Source organism: Scyliorhinus canicula, chromosome 11 (assembly GCF_902713615.1).
Source record: "Scyliorhinus canicula chromosome 11, sScyCan1.1, whole genome shotgun sequence".
NCBI lineage: Eukaryota > Metazoa > Chordata > Chondrichthyes > Carcharhiniformes > Scyliorhinidae > Scyliorhinus > Scyliorhinus canicula.
The window spans coordinates 30,570,408-30,588,528 of record NC_052156.1 but is presented as its reverse complement, the minus strand read 5'-3'; the positions used below and the strand labels follow the sequence as shown (position 1 = coordinate 30,588,528).

The window sequence follows — 18,121 nt, the reverse complement described above, 5'->3', positions numbered from 1 at the left end:
TTTCATTTTAAAAACAATAAGTCATTTTAGAACAGAGCCCAGCAGATCTGGTGCTATCCCACTAGGGGAACATTTCACTGACGAGTTAAATAAGCTTCACAAAATGTTATGTTTACTGGCACTGGGGATCATTTTGAGGTGCATCTACATCACATGCACCACTCAGTTCATATGAACATACTGAATAAGCCATTCAGCCCCTCAAGCCTGCTGAACAAGGTCATGCTGATCGGGCTGTGCTTTCAGTTCTACATCCTCACCTACCCCGAAAAACCTTTGGTTATCTTACCTCACAAAAATCAATCTACTTCTACCGTGAAAATATTCAATGACCCCCACCTCCACTACTTTCTGAGGCAGAGGGTTCTAAAGTCACCCCCCCCCCCCACCCCCCACCTCCAAGAAAAACATCTCCTAATCTCTGCCCTCAAGGGGCAACTCCTAATTTTAAAACAGTGCCTATTAGTTCAGGACTCACCCATAAGAGGAAACATGCTTCCCACATCTACATTGTCAAGACCATTCAGGGTCTTAGATACATCAATCAAGTCACCCCTTACTCTTCTAAACTGCAGTGGAAACAAGATCAGCCTTTCCAACCTATCCTCAAAAGACTACCCGCTCATTCCAGGTATCAATCTAGTGAGTAAACCTCTTCTGAACTTCCCCCAACATATTTACATCCTTCCTTAAATAACAAGACAGTGATGTCTGGAAGACTTTAAGAATATTGGATTCTATGTATTGGGCAATTTAAGGGTTAAAAGCCTTGGGTTCCAGTGGGTTTGACTGCAGTGGCCATGTTTGTTTTAAAATAATTCTGTTTTGCAGGGTCTGGGTGCTTTTAGCAGCCAGATGATTAAATTGACAAAGGAATGTGTTTTTCAGTCTGGACTAATGGTCTGTGGTTTGACTGGGAAAAGCCCTGTGGAGTTAATGCGCTTTTCAGCCTGCTGAGACCATTGCTGGACGGAGCATAATGTGCTTTGCAGCATGCAGAAATCATTTGTTTTCAGCTTGGGGAGATGAGATCATTTCTGGATGGAGTCAAGGAATGCAGAGAGACATTTTGAAAAAGCTTTAGAGAAGCAGTTTTTTTTAAAGAAAGCTTTGGAGAGGAGGTGAATTCTGATCTGCCTGAAGCTGAGCCCGCTGTATGTTTATTTTCTTATTTTTTAATGAGAAATTACGTAATAGTGTTTAAGGTATAATTGTAAGCTGTTCTTTTCAGGTGCGAAGTTAAAAAGTTTAATAGTATATCCATAATGAAGTTCTGTTTTAAAAATACTGGAGTTTAGAAGGATGAGAGGGGATCTGATCGTGGTATATAAAATACTAAAAGGGATTGATAAAGTAAACGTCCTTGTAGGGCAATTTAGAACGAGAGGTCATAGATATAGGTTGAGAAGCGATAGATTATATATGAAGATCAGACGGGTTTTGTGAAGGGGAGGCAGCTGAACACTAACATGCGAAGGCTGCTAAATGTGATAATGATGCCGGCAGCAGAAGGAGGCGGAGATTGTGGTGGCATTGGATGCGGAGAAGGCCTTTGACAGGGTTGAGTGGGGGTACTTGTGGGAGGTGTTGGAGAGGTTCGGGTTTGGGGTGGGGTTTATTAAATGGGTGAGGTTGCTGTACGAGGCCCCGATGGCGAGTGTAGCGACAAATGGGAGGAGGTCCGAGTACTTCAGGCTCCACCGTGGGACGAGGCAGGGGTGCCCCCTGTCCCCCTTGCTTTTTGCGCTGGCAATAGAGCCTCTTGCCATGGCTCTCAGGGAGTCGAGGGGGTGGAGGGGTTTGGTGCGAGGTGGGGAGGAGCACCGAGTGTCGCTGTATGCGGACGACTTGCTGTTGTATGTAGCAGACCCGGTGGGGGGAATGCCGGAGGTGATGGAGATTCTTGCTGAGTTTGGGAGTTTCTCGGGATATAAATTGAACCTGGGCAAGAGTGAGCTGTTTGTCGTACACCCGGGAGATCAGAAGGAGGGGATTGGTAGGCTCCCGCTAAAGAGGGCAGTGAGGAGTTTTAGGTACCTGGGGGTTCAGGTGGCTAGGAGCTGGGGGACTCTGCACAAGCTCAATTTTACTAGGTTGGTGGAGCAGATGGAGGAGGAATTTAAAAGGTGGGACATGCTGCCGTTGTCGTTGGCGGGTAGAGTACAGTCCGTTAAAATGACGGTGCTCCTGAGGTTTTTGTTTTTGTTTCAGTGCCTCCCCATTTTCGTTCCAAGGGCCTTTTTTAGGAGGGTGAACAGCAGCATTCTGGGATTTGTTTGGGCGCATGGGACTCCGAGGGTAAGGAGGGTCTTTTTGGAGCGGGGCAGGGATAGAGGGGGGCTGGCGCTGCCCAACTTCTCTGGGTACTATTGGGCGGCTAATGTCTCGATGGTACGCAAGTGGGTAATGGAGGGGGAGGGGGGCAGCATGGAAAAGGATGGAGATGGCGTCCTGTGGAGGCACGAGTCTGAAGGCACTGGTAACGGCTCCGTTGCCGCTCCCTCCAACGAGGTACACCACAAGCCCGGTGGTGGCGGCCACCCTCAAAATTTGGGGGCAGTGGAGGCGACACAGGGGGGAAGTGGGGGGCTTGGTGGAGGCCCCGCTGCGGGGGAACCACCGGTTTGTCCCAGGCAACATGGATGGCGGGTTCGTGGGGTGGCACAGGGCGGGCATTAGGAAGTTGGGAGACCTGTTTATTGACGAGAGGTTCGCGAGCCTTGGTGAACTGGAGGAGAAGTTTGAGCTCCCCCCGGGGAATATGTTCATGTACCTTCAGGTCAAGGCGTTTGCTAGGCGACAGGTGGAGGGGTTCCCTTTGCTGCCCCCGCGGGGGGTAAGAGATAGGGTGCTTTCGGGGGGGTGGGTCGGGGATGGGAAGGTGTCTGACATCTACCAGGTAATGCAGGAGGTGGGGGAGGCGTCGGTAGAGGAGCTGAAGGCTAAGTGGGAGGTAGAGCTGGGGGAGCAGATTGAGGAGGGGACATGGGCGGACGCCCTGGAGAGGGTGAACTCCTCCTCTTCATGTGCGAGGCTTAGTCTCATCCAGTTCAAGGTGCTGCACCGGGCCCACATGTCCGGATCTAGGATGAGTAGGTTCTTTGGGAGCGAAGACAGGTGCGTCAGGTGTTCGGGGAGTCCAGCGAACCATGCCCATATGTTCTGGGCATGCCCGGCACTGGAGGAGTTCTGGAAGGGGGTGGCGGGGACGGTGTCGAGGGTGGTGGGATCCAGGGTCAAGCCAGGCTGGGAACTCGCGATATTTGGGGTTAGGGTGGAGCCGGGAGTGCAGGAGGCGAAAGAGGCCGATGTCTTGGCCTTTGCGTCCCTAGTAGCCAGGCGGAGGATCTTGCTGCAGTGGAAAGATGCGAGACCTCAGAGTGTGGGGACCTGGATTAATGACATGGCGGGATTCATTAAGTTGGAGAGGGTTAAGTTCGCCCTGAGGTGGTCGGTACAAGGGTTCTTTAGGAGGTGGCAGCCTTTCCTCGACTTTCTGGCTCAACGATAAGGTACTAGGTCAGCAGCAGCAGCAACCCGGGGGTGGGGGGGGTTTAGGGGGATAGTGTTTAAGTTAATTTGCTTATTGTTAATTTATTCTGTTGTTTATTGGGGTTGGGGTGGGTGGGGGGGTTTGTTATATGCGTTGTTACGGGTTCCGGGGGGTGTTTATTATTATTATTGTTATTGTTATTATTGTTTTGTTGATATATATTTTTCAAAAAATTCCAATAAAAATTATTTTAAATAAAAAAGAAGCGATAGATTTAGAACTGAGATGAGGAGGAACTACTTTTCGCAGAGGGTGATGAATGTATGGAACTCACTGCCCCATAGTGCGGTGGAATCTGAGTCATTAAATGGTTCCAATAAGGAGATAAATATATTTCTGATTCAAAAAAAGGGTTAAAGGGAGGAATGTGGGGAACAGACAGGGAGGGGGTGGTGGAGGGGGGGGGGGGGGGGGGGGTCCTTGCTGCTGGCTTGGTCCCTGCTGCTGGCTTGGTCCCTGCTGCTGGCTTGGTCCCTGTTGCTGGCTCAGTCCCTGCTGCTGGAAACTGGAAACCGAAGGAAAATTAAGGAGTTGGAGAAAGTCGCGACTGACATGAGCAACCGGATCACGGCCCTGGAGAAGGAGGTGACAAGACTGGGCACAACACAGGGGAGCCTGAAGGGCAGAGTGGACGATCAGGAAAACCGCTCGAGAAGGCAAAATGTCAGGATAGTGGGCCTACCAGAGGGGATGGAGGGTAGAAACCCCACGGCATACGTGGCCGAGATGCTGGCAATTTAGTGGGGAGGAAAATTTTCCCCAACCCACCAGAAATGGACAGAGGATGCTGCACCCAAAGCCCAAGGCAGGGGAACACCCAAGGGCAGTTACAGCTAAACTGCACTGGTACCAAGACAGGGACACAATCCTGTGCTGGGCCAGGAAAAACAGAACCTGCAAATGGGTAAGACACTTCATTAGAGTTTCCGAGAACATCGGGGCAGACCTCGCCAGGAGACGGGCCGAATTCAATAGAGCGAAAGCAGCTCTTCAAAAGAACGAAGTGCGTTTTGGTATGCTATACCCAGCGAAACTCTGGGTCACATACCAAGAAAGAGAGTATTTCTTCACAGACCCACCGAAGCAAACAAGTTTATCGAGGAACACGGGCTGGAAAACCAACAGCTAGGGTTGAAATAAGGGGCCCCTGGCAATGGGGAACAACACGACGATGGGGCGGGGGGGGGGGGGGGGGGGGGGGGGGGGGGGGATGGGGCAACGCCAGGCCACCCCATCCCCACCATGGTGAGCGCGCCCTGAAGAAAATGCAAACCACTACTCGAGGGACCACTTCAGGTGGGAGACCAGGCCCCAGCACGAGGGAACAAGAGTAGCGGAGAAGGGAGAGCAAGCGAGGGGAGTGCAGGGTAGCATGGTGGAAGAGCGGGCAGAAAACCGCAGAGGCCGGGCAAGTGAGAAGCGAGACAGTAACACCTGAGAGGGGGGACACCGCACTACAGGAAAGCTAGCGCCGGGGACATGCAACAAAGCAGGGCTGCAGCGTGCCCCCAACAGGGGGGTAGGCACGAGGCGGGGGGGGGGGGCACTCAACAGAGGCAGGAGAGCAAGCGGGGATAGGAACAAGGGAAAGAGGGACAAAGGAGGGGTATACCGGAGAGGGGGGGGGGGGGGGGGAAACAGGGTGGGGGGGACACAGGGAAGGAGGGACAAACAAGGCTAGAAAAGGAATAGCAATAGGGCTACAAAGTGCCACAACCAAACAAGGAATTGCAGCAAGCATCCACCCAGTATTGTCTCTGGGCGAAGGAATGTCCAGGGGCTACCCGCGTGGCGGCCACACAGTGGGCAGCCATGTCGGGTGCCCCTTGCATGGAGGGAAGCCCCGGAGCGCAGGGACACGTCCGCATGGAGAGAGCAGTGACAGCGACCATCCTGGACGGCCCCTTAACAAAGGGAAACCCCGGAGGGCAGGGGCGCGTACACCAGGTAAATATGGTTAATCCCACAGCAGCGAGGGAACAGAAGCCCCCCACCAGGATAGTCACCTGGAACGTAAGGGGACTCAACGGCCCAGTGAAAAGATCCAGAGTCCTCACCCACCTAAGAAATATGAAGGCCGACATAGTCTTCCTCCAAGAGACACACCTGAGGGAGCAGGACCGACTGCGGGTAAGAAAGGGCTGAGTGGGACAAACCTACCATTCCTGCTATGGGACAAGGTCCAGGGGGGTGGCAATACTGATCAGCAAGAGGACGATGTTTAGGGCGACAAAGATGGTTACGGACCCAGGTGGACGGTACGTCATGGTCAGCGGGGCCCTGGATGGGGCACTAGTTAACGTGTACGCACCCAACTGGGACGACACGAGCTTCATCAAGAAGACCATGGCAGAAATCCCTGATATAGCGACGCACCGACTAATCATTTGGGAGGGGATTCAACTGTGTACAGGATCCAATGACAGACAGCTCAAACCTTTATAGAACAGATGGGAGCGGTGGACCCCTGGAGATTCACCCACACAGGGGAGAAGGAGTTCTTCTTCTCTCCAATACACAACGTATTCACCAGAATTGACTTCTTTGTGGTGGGGAAAACTGTGCTTCCGGGGATAGACAAAGTGGAATACTCTGCAATTGTGATATCAAATCATGCTCCACATTACATGGGCATGAGGCTGGAGACGGGCGGGGCTCATTGCCCCACATGGAGGTTGGACATTGCCCTACTAGCTGGCAAGGCCTTCAATGAAAAGATATCGCGGGCCATAGCAGAGTACACGGAGAACAACCAGAACGGGGAGGTCTCACCCTCCACGTTCTGGGAAGCGCTAAAGGCCATACTAAGAGGGGAAATCATCGCTTTCAAAGCGCGAAGAGATAGGGAGGAAAGGGCGGCTAGGCAGCAGCTGGCCAACTCCCTACTGGACCGTAAATACTCCGAGACCCCAACCGTAGAGCTCCTGGCGGAGAGGAAAGAGCTACAAAGGAACCAATCCTGGAACCAACTACGGCAGCAATTTGGCCTGACCAAAATGTTGGACAATGCTCCCATCTGCACCAACCATAGGTTCACACCAGCGCTGACTGACGCTGTCATAATATCCACTCATGTATATCATGAGATGCAGACAGGCAGTGATTGACACACAGGATAACCAATGAACACACACGACACAGAACAACCAATCACCAGACAGGACGCCACCACTATAAAGCCCACAGGGCATTAAGGCTAGGGAGATAGTCGCAATGCACAGGCCAATCAACATCATCACCATGTGATAGAGAGCTAGTCTGATCAAGCCAGTAGGAGGCTATCAGTTAGGTTAATAGAGTGTCAACCCACAGCAGATTATGCACAGCAATCAACAGGTTCAATAAAACAGTGTTGGACCATCTCCTGTGTCGGAAGCCTGTTTCTCGTTTTACTGCATCCAGTTGCAGTCGATGTTAAACCAACACAGATAACACATCAGACGCCACCTTGAAAAGGTGGGGACAGGACGGAGGGACACTGACAGTCAGGGACCTATACACGGACGGCAGGATCGCAACACTGGACGAACTGACAGAGAAATTCCAGCTAGCCAGGGGGAACGAGCTAAGGTATCTACTACTCAAAAACTTCCTACGAAAGGAGACAAGGACGTACCCACAACCGCCACGACAGACATTACTGGAAGAGTTACTGGACACAAGCATACTAGATAAAGGAAACTGTAGCAACATGTATGACCGACTGGTAGAAAGGGCCGACACCGTACTGGATGCAACAAGAAAGAAATGGGAGGAGGACCTGCCTATTGAAATAGGGTGGGAACTCTGGAGCGAAACACTGCATAGGGTCAACACCACCTCCACGTGCCCAAGGCTCAGCCTGACACAGCTAAAAGTGGTACATAGAGACCACTTAACAAGAACCCGTATGAGTAGATTCTTCCCGGAGGTGGAGGATAGATGTGAACGGTGCCAAGGAGGCCCGGCCAACCACGCCCACATATTCTGGTCTTGCCCCAGAATTGCAGGGTACTGGACAGCCTTCTTCGAGGCAATGTCCAAAGTGGTGGGGCTGAGGGTGGAGCCATGGCCGAAAGTGGCGGTCTTCAGGGTTTCAGACCAGCCAGATCTATTCTGCCAAGGAGGGCCCTTGCCTTTGCTCCCTGATCCCCCGGCGTTGAATCCTGTTCGGCTGGCAGTCAGCAGCACCACCCAAAGCTGCAGACTGGCTGTCCGACCTCTCGGAATCTCTCCAAATGGAGAAAAACAAATTTGCCATCCGAGGGTCAGACGACGGCTTCCACAGAACATGCGAGCCATTCACCAAATTGTTTCGGGGCCTGTTTGTGGCCAACGAACAAGCAGAAGAATAGCCAGGTAGCCAAGAATCAGGGGAAAGTGGCCAAAGTATGAGAGGGAGAAATAGACCGGGAGAGGGGGGGGGGAGAACAGCTAAACCTAAGAGGAAAGAAAGGGGGGAAGAGGGAAGGGACAGGGAACAAGGGGGGGGGGAGAGGGAAGGGACAGGGAACAAGAGAGAAGCAGGGAAGTGGGGGGCAGGGAAATGACAGCCAGAAGGAGGGCACGGGATACGATAACAAACTTGGCACCTCCCGGAACAGAGGACAAGGTGAATACAGGCGAATGACGGGAGGAACGGCTGAAGCAGTAGTGAGCGCGAGACGACAACTGCAGCGAGATCAGTCCGGGAGAAGCAAGTGACAACACCAACACCAGATCCATTCGAGTATTGCCCTCTGTAATTGTTTCTCCGGCACCCAAATGTACATTTACCTCCCCAGTCTCCACCCCCCCACCTCCCTCCCCTCCCATAAACAGTTGCCTACTTATGTGTTGTAAATAATTTTTGCCAGTTGTACTGAGTTGCTGCTGTTGAGTTGGTGCACAATACCCTACCAGTTATTCTATTTTATTTTTTATTATTACTTTTTTTTTGGTATGTTTGGGCGTGCCCTTTGCTTCTATATATGTATATATATATATATATTTATTTCTTATTCTGTGTACATAACAGTATATATACTTTGTTCAAACATCCAATAAAAAAACATTTATAACAAAAACATAAACAAATAACAAAAAGGAATCAGGAATCACCCACAGTCACCATTAACACATACAGTCCCCCTCCCCCCCAACCCTCCCAACACCCCCCTAATGTTCGATGTAATCCAATTCTCGAAAGTGCATAATGAATAACGCCCATGAATTGTAGAATCCCGCCATCCTTCCCCTCAGTTCAAATTTGACCTTCTCAAGAGTCAAGAATTCCAGCAGGTCCCCCGCCACGCCAGGGCAAAGGGTGGAGAGGTTGCTCTCCATCTCAACGGGATCCGCCTTTGGGTGATCAACGAGGCGAAGGCTACAACATCTGCCTCCGCACCCGTTTCCAACCCCGGCTGGTCCGACACCCCGAATATGGCCTCCCGAGGGCCCGGGTCCAGTTTCACGTGCACCACTTTAGAGATTACCCTAAAAACCTCCTTCCAGTAATCCTCCATCTTTGGACCAAAACATATGAACATGGTTTGCGGAGCCCTCCACCCCGCAACATTCACACACATCTCCTACCCCCCCCCCCCCCCCCCCCCCCCAAGAGCCTGCTCATCCTCGCCCTTGAGAGGTACCACCTTCAGCTGTATCAGCCCCAACCTCGCACACGAGGTGGAGGTGTTCACCTTCCGGAGAACTCCTCCACCATTCCCTCTCCCAACTTTTCCTCCCACTTTGCCTTGATCCCTTCCAGCAGTGCCTTTTCCTCTTCCAAAATAGCCCCGTAAACCGCCAACACTACTCCCTCTGCAGTCCCCTGTTGTCAGCACCTCCTCCAGCAATGTGGCAGCCGGCTCTACTGGGAAGCTCTATATCTCCTTTCTGGCAAAGTCTCGAACCTGCATGTATCAAAATATTTCCCCCTGCTCTAGCCCATACTTTGCTCCCATTCCTTCAATCCTGCAAACCGACCGCTAGGAAACAAATCTTTTAGTGTCCTAATTCCTTTCTCCTCCCATCTCTGAAAATTTCCATCCCACTTTCCTGGCTCAAGTCTATGGTTCCTCCGAATCGGCATTTCCCTTGACCCTGCCCCCAACCTGATGCTGTCGAAGCTGCCTCCAAATTCTCAACGAAGCTATTACTAACAGACTCCCTGAGTATTTTCCCAGGGCCGTTGGGAGCGGTAAGGATTTTATTTTTGAGGGTAAGATTTACTCTTGTGTACACTGTGGACTAGATAAGGAGATTAAGATCTTATGGAGTACAGGAGAAAGTCAATTTTTAATGGTGAGAGATAAGGAGATATGTAGTTTGGAAGGAATATTGCCAGAAAAGGTGGTAATATGTGGAATTAGTGGTGAGCACAGTGGCATACCATTGTGTAAGGTAAGATTAGAAAGTCTGGTGAAAAGTGGTGAAGAGGTACTAAGAGTCACAGAAAAACTACCTTTTTTAGGGGGAAAATTTATCCTGAATAATGATATAGCTGGAGCACGGGTGGGCGTGCAACTTTCTGTGGTTGAAAACCCAGTGTCACAGGTTGAGACAGAAGGAGGAGAACTTGAGGAGTGCCGATAAGGAGGCTGAGGTTCAGTTATCATAATCCGTGTTTGATCAGATGGTTAGTAAAGGACAAGGGCAGGTGGTGGATGAAGTGGATATCTTTGGTTCAAGCAAGATGGTTGAATTACAACGGAAAGATAAAAAAGAGGTATATGAGAAAGTATGTACAGAAATGAAATCGGAGTGCATACCAGTGTGTTATTACATTAGAAGTAATGTATTAATGAGGAAATGGAAACCTTTACATATTCAAGCAGATGAGAAATGGGCAGAGGTTCATCAAGTGGTATTATCGATGGGTTGACAGGTGCCCGAGTCTCGGCTGTGCCTCCTGCCAGTGTGCAGCGTGCTGGTGGCCGCTCCTTTCTCGGCCTCCTCAGTGCAGTGCGAGCAACGCTGCTGAGCGCCAGCAACGCCCTCACTGTGCAGCCCCCACCGTATGCACAGCAGATACGCACTGTCTCCTCAGCCCCGGCCGCTGCATTCGGAGATGTGGCACCTTGTTAACCGTCTTCTCAAAATCTAAGTACAGTATATCTACAAGTTCCCCTTTATCCACAGCATATTTTCATTCCAGGGCATGCATTCATGAAAACAAATTGATACACTGCAACCAGATCCTCAGTACACTGGAATTTATTCTGGAATTGCGCAACGTGGAGACCAGGTCAAACCTGGTAGCTCATTCTAATTATCAAAACTCAGTATGGCTGAGTTTGAAGAGGTCGTTAAGGAATTTAACATATGTTACTTGCATCTAAAAGGATTTGAAACAGACGCGTTATTTGTGCTTTTCAGAATACAGCCAATCTCCCAGCTAATTTCGCCAAATCACTTGAAGCAGATCTAAACTTATTACAAATGCAAAATTACACAGTGGTCCCAAAATAACAATTCTGTTATGAATAACAAAAAAAAACCAATAATACGGCGTAGCAAAATGCCCCACGGCAGTTTGCAGGAGTTATCATAGAATTTGCAGTGCAGAAGGAGGCCATTCAGCCCATCAAGTCTGCACCAGCTCTTGGAAAGAGCACCCTACCCAAGGTCAACAACTCCACACTACCCCCATAACCCCACCCAACACTAAGGGCAATTCTGGACACTAAGGGCAATTTATCATGGCCAATCCACCTAACCTGCACATCTTTGGACTGTGGGACGAAACCCACACAGGGAGGATGTGCAGACTCCACACAGACAGTGACCCAAGCCGGAATCGAACCTAGGACCCTAGAGCTGTGAAGCGATTGTGCTATCCACAATGCTACCCTGCTGAGGTTACATATCAAGTCAGAAAATTGACACCGAGTCACAAAACCATACAAACGAGCCTGTTTTTTTAAAAAAGCCGCTTAAAGGGGTCGCGAAGAGGCGACGAGTTTGGGAAAGGGAAATCCGTTATTGTAAGTGCGGAACTCGCCCTGCAAAGAACTCACAGCGAACTATAAAAGACACACAGGCAGACCAGTCAGTAAACAGCTCAGCAGCAGCAGCGCACTGACCGTGACTGAGGTATTTTCAGCCAGTGCAAAATGTCTTCGTTCAATTTTCATTTCAGGTTAGCGTCAGTGTCCCTGGAATATAGGAATTTAACAACCCACCTGGAAGTTTTTTTAAAAACTAGAATTCTAAATGTAAGAATTTAAAGTTGCCAAATTCGAGGTGAGAATATTTAAATCTTGTTGCGATAAGTATATCATTTGTCTTAAAAGTGCAGCATTGTTTCATGAGTAGTAAGCTGCAGCTGATTGGTGTGAGATGTGCCCCCCAGATTGTTCCTCAGCCGGGACAGTGAGTGACGCTGGATGGAGCGGAGCATTCGCACACCGGGTCTCCCCCCTCCTGGGTCTCCCCCATGCCCGGGCCTGCCACTCCCCGGATCGCCCACTCCCCGGATCGCCCCCCCCTCCCCGGGTCTCCCCCCCTCCCCGGATCGCCCCCCTCCCGGATCGCCCCCCTCCCTGGGTCTCCCCCTTCCCTGGATCTCCACCCTTCCCCGGATCTCTCACTCCCCGGATCTCCCCCCCTCCCCGGATCTCCCCCCCCCCTCCCCGGATCTCCCCCCCCCCCTCCCCGGATCTCCCCCCCCCCTCCCCGGATCTCCCCCCCCCCCCTCCCCGGATCTCCCCCCCCCCCCCGGATCTCCCCCCCCCCCCTCCCCGGATCTCCCCCCCCCCCCCTCCCCGGATCTCCCCCCCCTCCCCGGATCTCCACCTCCCTGGGTCTCCCCCTTCCCTGGGTCTCCACCCTTCCCCGGATCTCCCCCTCCCCGGATCTCTCACTCCCCGGATCTCCCTCCCCGGCTCTCCCTCACTCTCTCTGCCCCGCCAGCTGTTTGTTACCTGAGTTTGGGCTGTGTCTCCCGCCAGTGTACGGCTTGCCGGCGGCCGCTCCTTCCTCAGCCTCCTCAGTGCGGTGCGAGCGACGCTGCTGAGCGCCAGCAACGCCCTCATGGTGCAGCCGCGCACTGTCTCCTCAGCCCCTGCCGCTGCCCGTCACCGGGCGCCCTCCGCTCGCCGGCTCATTGTGTTCCCAGAGCCCGAGAGCAGCGGCTATCAACCCCCCTCCAGCCCTCCCCTCCCAGATGTCACCGCCCCCGCTGACTGTCAGATATCCCCTCCCCGGGGTATCTATGGCAGCGCCTCATGTCGGCCGGGCCCTGCACTTTGTTCAGCAGCATCACAGTGAAGCCCAGCCCTCCCTTATCCCTGACCAGTGAGGACACAAAGTACATTAGCATCACAACAATATGAACACAGGCACTACTGCATGTGGCCAGGGTACAGATCACAGCAACAATACAGTGCCCAGTGTAAGTGGGCAGAGCTCAAAACATGCATTAGGGACGGTGTTACAACTGTGATGCAGGTAAGTGGCCATGGCCCAGATCAGAGCAACTACACTGCCCCTAATGTCAGTGACCAGAGCACAGTAGTACAGTGGTTAGCACAGTTGCTGAATTAATCCTACCAACCATATCCACCCACCCTTCATCTCACCGGCTCCACTCATCTTCTTCATAATCAAGACAGGGGGTGACAAAAAAACAACCGCCCCCTCCCCCAACCAAAAGGATTATAAGACGCAATGACCAAAAGGAGTGAAACTGCACAAATCACACTTCCGATAATTGACAGATTGATTTTGTTAAAAGAGGATAATCAACGGGACAGCCATCAAGCTCACTGATCACACTCTCCTACAGGGAAAAAAGACAGCGAAAAAAAGTCAGCAACGTGATCAACAGGGAGTAATGTTCAGGGTTCTTGAAAACCACAGGGTAAATTGCAGGATAAAGACATCTTCCATGTTGCACGAGAAAGCAAAGAATGAGACTGGATCAACAAGCACTCCTCAGGAGCTCCCAAGGATTCCAACAATCGAAGCACGAGGGCCGCATCACTTCTACCATGTGGTCTCTCCGATGCCTTGGTGGTCCTTAGCCTAGGCCCTGGCCAGGGGGATGACTCAGCCCACTCAGTCACTCCAGCCCCTCATGACGAGCATTGGGAAGAGGATGATATAGGACCAGCGATCCGTAGGCCCCATTGACGCCTGACCTTGAAGACATAATACGTTGTACTCCATTGAATTTAATGCACCCAGCCTCCAAATCAAAATTACTAAAGCTTGCAGCTAATTCTCGAACTCAATCGGGAACTCTCCTCCCATCTCTCGCCAGGGAATGGGCATAGGGAGACCAGGCACAGGACATAAGACATACCATGCAGCAGGATTCCAATAACACGAAGGCAACCTCTAACCAGGGACAGTGCTCTTTCGAGTGCAAGAATCTTCTCATAAACTTCCACTGCTCTTCTAAAGGTACTCCCCAGCCCCTCGAAGGGAGCTCTAACGACGTGCATCGCAGAGCAGTAATTCTTGGACAAGATAACATCTTCGATGGCGGACATGATCAATTCACGCAGCACCGCCAAGGCGAGCGCCTGCTCAGCATGAACTGCGCTACTAGAAACTGGTCCCACCCCAAGCCCACTCCAACTGCCACGAACAAATAGGATTTTGGCATTTTACACCAGTTCTTTCTTGCAAAAAAAACAATCAGGAACTTTGAGGGGCATAACACAAGCCATGTAGTCCAAGAAAAAGTGAGTATGAAATTTGCACGAGGATGAAATGAAGGATTAAAAGACGAGCAGAGCCGGAGTTCACAAAAATGCAACCGCTCCCGTGCTCACAACACATGATCCCCGAGATGTAGTAATTTTGGTTCATTCAGAGCAGTTCCATTACTAAAGATTCTGTGTTCTATGGACTGTTCACAGGGCTCAGTCCAAGATAGCCATGACTGCTGCAGGGAAGCCATCATCTTGGTGAAAGACATGCTTTGTTCTGCCAGAAACCTGTTGGTCTTCCAGTGCAAGGAGCTGCCCAGAACTGAACACTGCAGACTGGCACACAGATTGGCAGGGACGCACACAGAGGGGTTGGATTTATGTTAAATTCCTAAGGTTGTATGTGTATGTTCAGTGTAATGTAAATGATCTGTGAGTAGATTGAGGCACCGACTATACTGAAAAACATTGATCAGTAATGCACTTTAGGTACTGTCAAAATTGAATTCTATTGCAATGTACTTTTGAAAATTTTATGAATAAAGTTATTTTTTGGAAAAAGTAGGGGAAAGAATATACCTGATCTCACGGCACGGAGGACCCGGGTTAGGCCCCTGCTCCAGGTCACTGTCTGTGTGGAATTTGAACATTCTCCTCGTGTCTGCGTGGATCTCACCCCCACAACCCAAAGATGTTCAGGGTGGGTGGATTGGCCACGCTAAATTGTCCCTTAATTGGGAACATTTTAAAAAAATGTTAAGATCTTAACTGGAGCAGATGGCCTTTGATGTTCAGATATACTCCAAAATAGTAGTGCAAGTTACTTAGGCAATTAAGGCAGCAAGCGGACTGGCCCAAACCTCACACTGAGATTCACATGGAGATATCCTCTCTCCTTTTGTCCCTTTAGCCACTCCACTGAATGTCTTCATCCTTCATGATTTAGCTCCATCTTAACTCACCTTATTCTATCTGATATTTACTGCCTTCCTACCCTCATTTACCTTCACCTTCCATTTATACTCTCCAGTTATATACATGGCCACCTCCTTGATTTAGCAATCTTAGGTGGCCTCTCTTTTCCCATTGTCTCATTCACAGACAAGGCCTTCTCTGAGAACTTCACCACACATCTTTCACCCTTCCCTCGTCTGTCTATACTTTGTTTAATCTACCTCATGAAGAATCCTACTCCAACTCCCAAACAACTGTACTTTTCAAATTCTTAACTGCTATGACCTTCTATTTTGCACAATATTTCTTCAGCTGTTAACGTGCATGATAACTCCCTCAACTCTACTTTTGATGTCCATGTTCCAAGTTAAATCTTTATTCTCTCCCAGCCTGGTCCTTCCGGTAAGACCCCAATCTCCGCTCCCTCAAGATCAAGGGGAAAAGACCTAAGCGGATCTGGCACACAAGTAATTTAGCCATTCAGCAGCAGATCAAGCATTACTGGACTCTGTTCTCCTCTGCCAAAACAGATCATCCTGGAGTGCAAAGTTAACCCCAGTTTCCTTTCTTCACTGTCAATCGCCTTCTTAACTCCCTCTCCTATGTCCCCTCCAACAGATACAATTAGTTAATGGAATTCTTTGTAATTTAAGTTCACATAATCTATTGAGCTACCTTCGGCTGCATCTCTGCCATTTCCCCTTCCCTCAAAACTAACTGTATCCCAACATTTCTCCTGCTATAGGCCTGAACTGGCTTATTTCCCTGTTTGCTTTCCCATCTCTCCTCATTCCCTCTCCAAGTTTATCTTGCACACAAAAGCCACCTCTTATTCTCTCGACCCTACTCCCATTGAACTGTTAACTTCCCAACTTTTCTATCCTGGCTTCCATGAAAGCTGACATAATAAAAACCCTCCTCAGGTATTGTCTACCTCCCTTTCAGAATTGCCATCTCATGTGAAAAGGCAACTTTTCTCCCTTTATTCCTGCAAACTACTGCCCCATCTCCAATCTCCCTTTGTTCGCCAATGTTGTTGACCATTTTGTTTCTTCTGAAATCTGTGTCCATTTTTATCAAAGGCATTTTGAAAATCCAGAAAAAAAATCTACTGCATACCATTGTCTACTCTCTTGTTATTTTCTCAAAAAATTCAACAAGTTTGGTCAAGCAAGATTTTTCCTTTCAGAATCCATTCTGACTATTCATTATTGTATTTCTCATTGCTAGATTTTTTTGTTATTCACCCCCTTGGAAGAAATTCCATTATTTTCCCTACCATGGATGTTCAACTGACTGGATGTTCCCGAGACATATTCTTTCCCGTTTCTTAAACATAGGAATTAGCTTAGCTGTCCACCAGTCCACTGGACTACACCTTTTTCTAATGAATTGTCAAAAATAAGTAGTTATGCTATCTCTTCCATAGGTGATGAGGCAGCTTGTGGGCTGCTGACTTCCATGACGCTTTTCGCCTGTTATAACCTCACAGAGGTCAAGGGATAAGGACAATCCGATTCCTTGTGACCTCCACAGAATATGAACTTCCCTGGTAATGGGGTGGGCTTCCCATTCTAGGTGCAGGTCAGGGAGGGATATCCTTCTGGGAGTGGAGAGTGTGATTGTATTATTAATAAACCTTGTTCATCATTTTCTACCTTCTGTTTCATGCATGCTGCTTTGGCGAATTCAACACTGGCGACGAGGATAAAATGGAACTGCTGTCAGCTCCAAATACCACGGTAGCATCACGGTAGCCTCACGGTAGCATGGTGGTTAGCATCAATGCTTCACAGCTCCAGGGTCCCAGGTTCGATTCCCGGCTGGGTCACTGTCTGTGTGGAGTCTGCACGTCCTCCCCGTGTGTGCGTGGGTTTCCTCCGGGTGCTCCGGTTTCCTCCCACAGTCCAAAGATGTGCGGGTTAGGTGGATTGGCCATGCTAAATCGCCCGTAGTGTAAGGTTAATGGGGGGATTGTTGGGTTACGGGTATACGGATTACGTGGGTTTAAGTAGGGTGATCATTGCTCGGCACAACATCGAGGGCCGAAGGGCCTGTTCTGTGCTGTACTGTTCTATGTTCTACCACGCGACGGACCCACTTTGTCTGGGCCTCAGGAAACGCTCAATCCACCAGCCAAAATGCCGCACATTGGGAAATTTAGTGTAGTTATCGATGACATGGGCACAATATGTTGAGTGCGCCGGGGATGAAAAACAACGGCTTGCAGGGGGCCCGCCTGTAGTCTCATCCGAAGCCAGACTTGCGCAGATATACCAGATTTGTAGTTGTTCACCACTTCAGTGGCCCTGTTTGGGGAGCATTTTGTCCCACCGGTGATTGTCCAGCAGTTCCAGTTCCACATGGCCACTCAGGCTCCGAATCCACAAGACTTCCTGTCCTGATTGAGAAGGTTGGCCGAATCTGGTGAGTTCGGCGCCACACTCAATACGTACCCACATGCCTGCTTAGTCTGTGGAATCCATGGCTCAGCTACACAGAAAAACCTTTGGCTGAACCTAACCTGGATCTACAAAGCATGGTAGAGATAGCTGTCTCCCACAAAAGCACTGAACAAGGGGTCTAGGAACTCCAGGAAAAGCAGCACTGAGCCTGGGCCAGCAAAACGTATGCCATTCAAATCCCGCTCAAGCTGAGGAGTAAGAATAATAATAATAATCGCTTATTGTCACAAGTAGGCTTCAATGAAGTTACTGTGAAAAGCCCCTAGTCGCCACATTCCGGCACCTGTTCGGGGAGGCCGGTACAGGAATTGAGTCCGCACTGCTGGCATTGTTCTGCATTGCAAGTCAGCTATTTAGCCCACTGTGCTAAACTAGCCCAAACCAGCTAAACCAGGAAGCTGCCCCCGACAGTGGGACGGCCACCACAGAGACACCGGTTGCCGCCCCTGGGGCCCGGAGCACCACCGAGTATTTTCCCCTAACCGAGACGACCTGGGGTACCGACCAGAAGCCACTCGGCACAGAGAACA

At 50.3% G+C, this 18,121-nt stretch overlaps 1 protein-coding gene across 2 annotated transcripts in view; it reads right to left on the bottom strand.

Annotated features, from left to right (window-relative positions):
- zgc:77375 (uncharacterized protein LOC402927 homolog) overlaps positions 1-12,661 on the bottom strand; it is a 65,458-nt gene extending 52,797 nt beyond the window's left edge. For both annotated transcript variants that reach the window (XM_038812701.1, XM_038812702.1), the window contains exon 1: positions 12,439-12,661. In XM_038812701.1, the coding sequence (XP_038668629.1) occupies positions 12,439-12,549 (111 nt within the window). In that variant the 5' untranslated portion in view covers positions 12,550-12,661. The remainder of the gene's footprint in view (positions 1-12,438) is intronic.
- Positions 12,662-18,121: the final 5,460 nt, after the last annotated feature.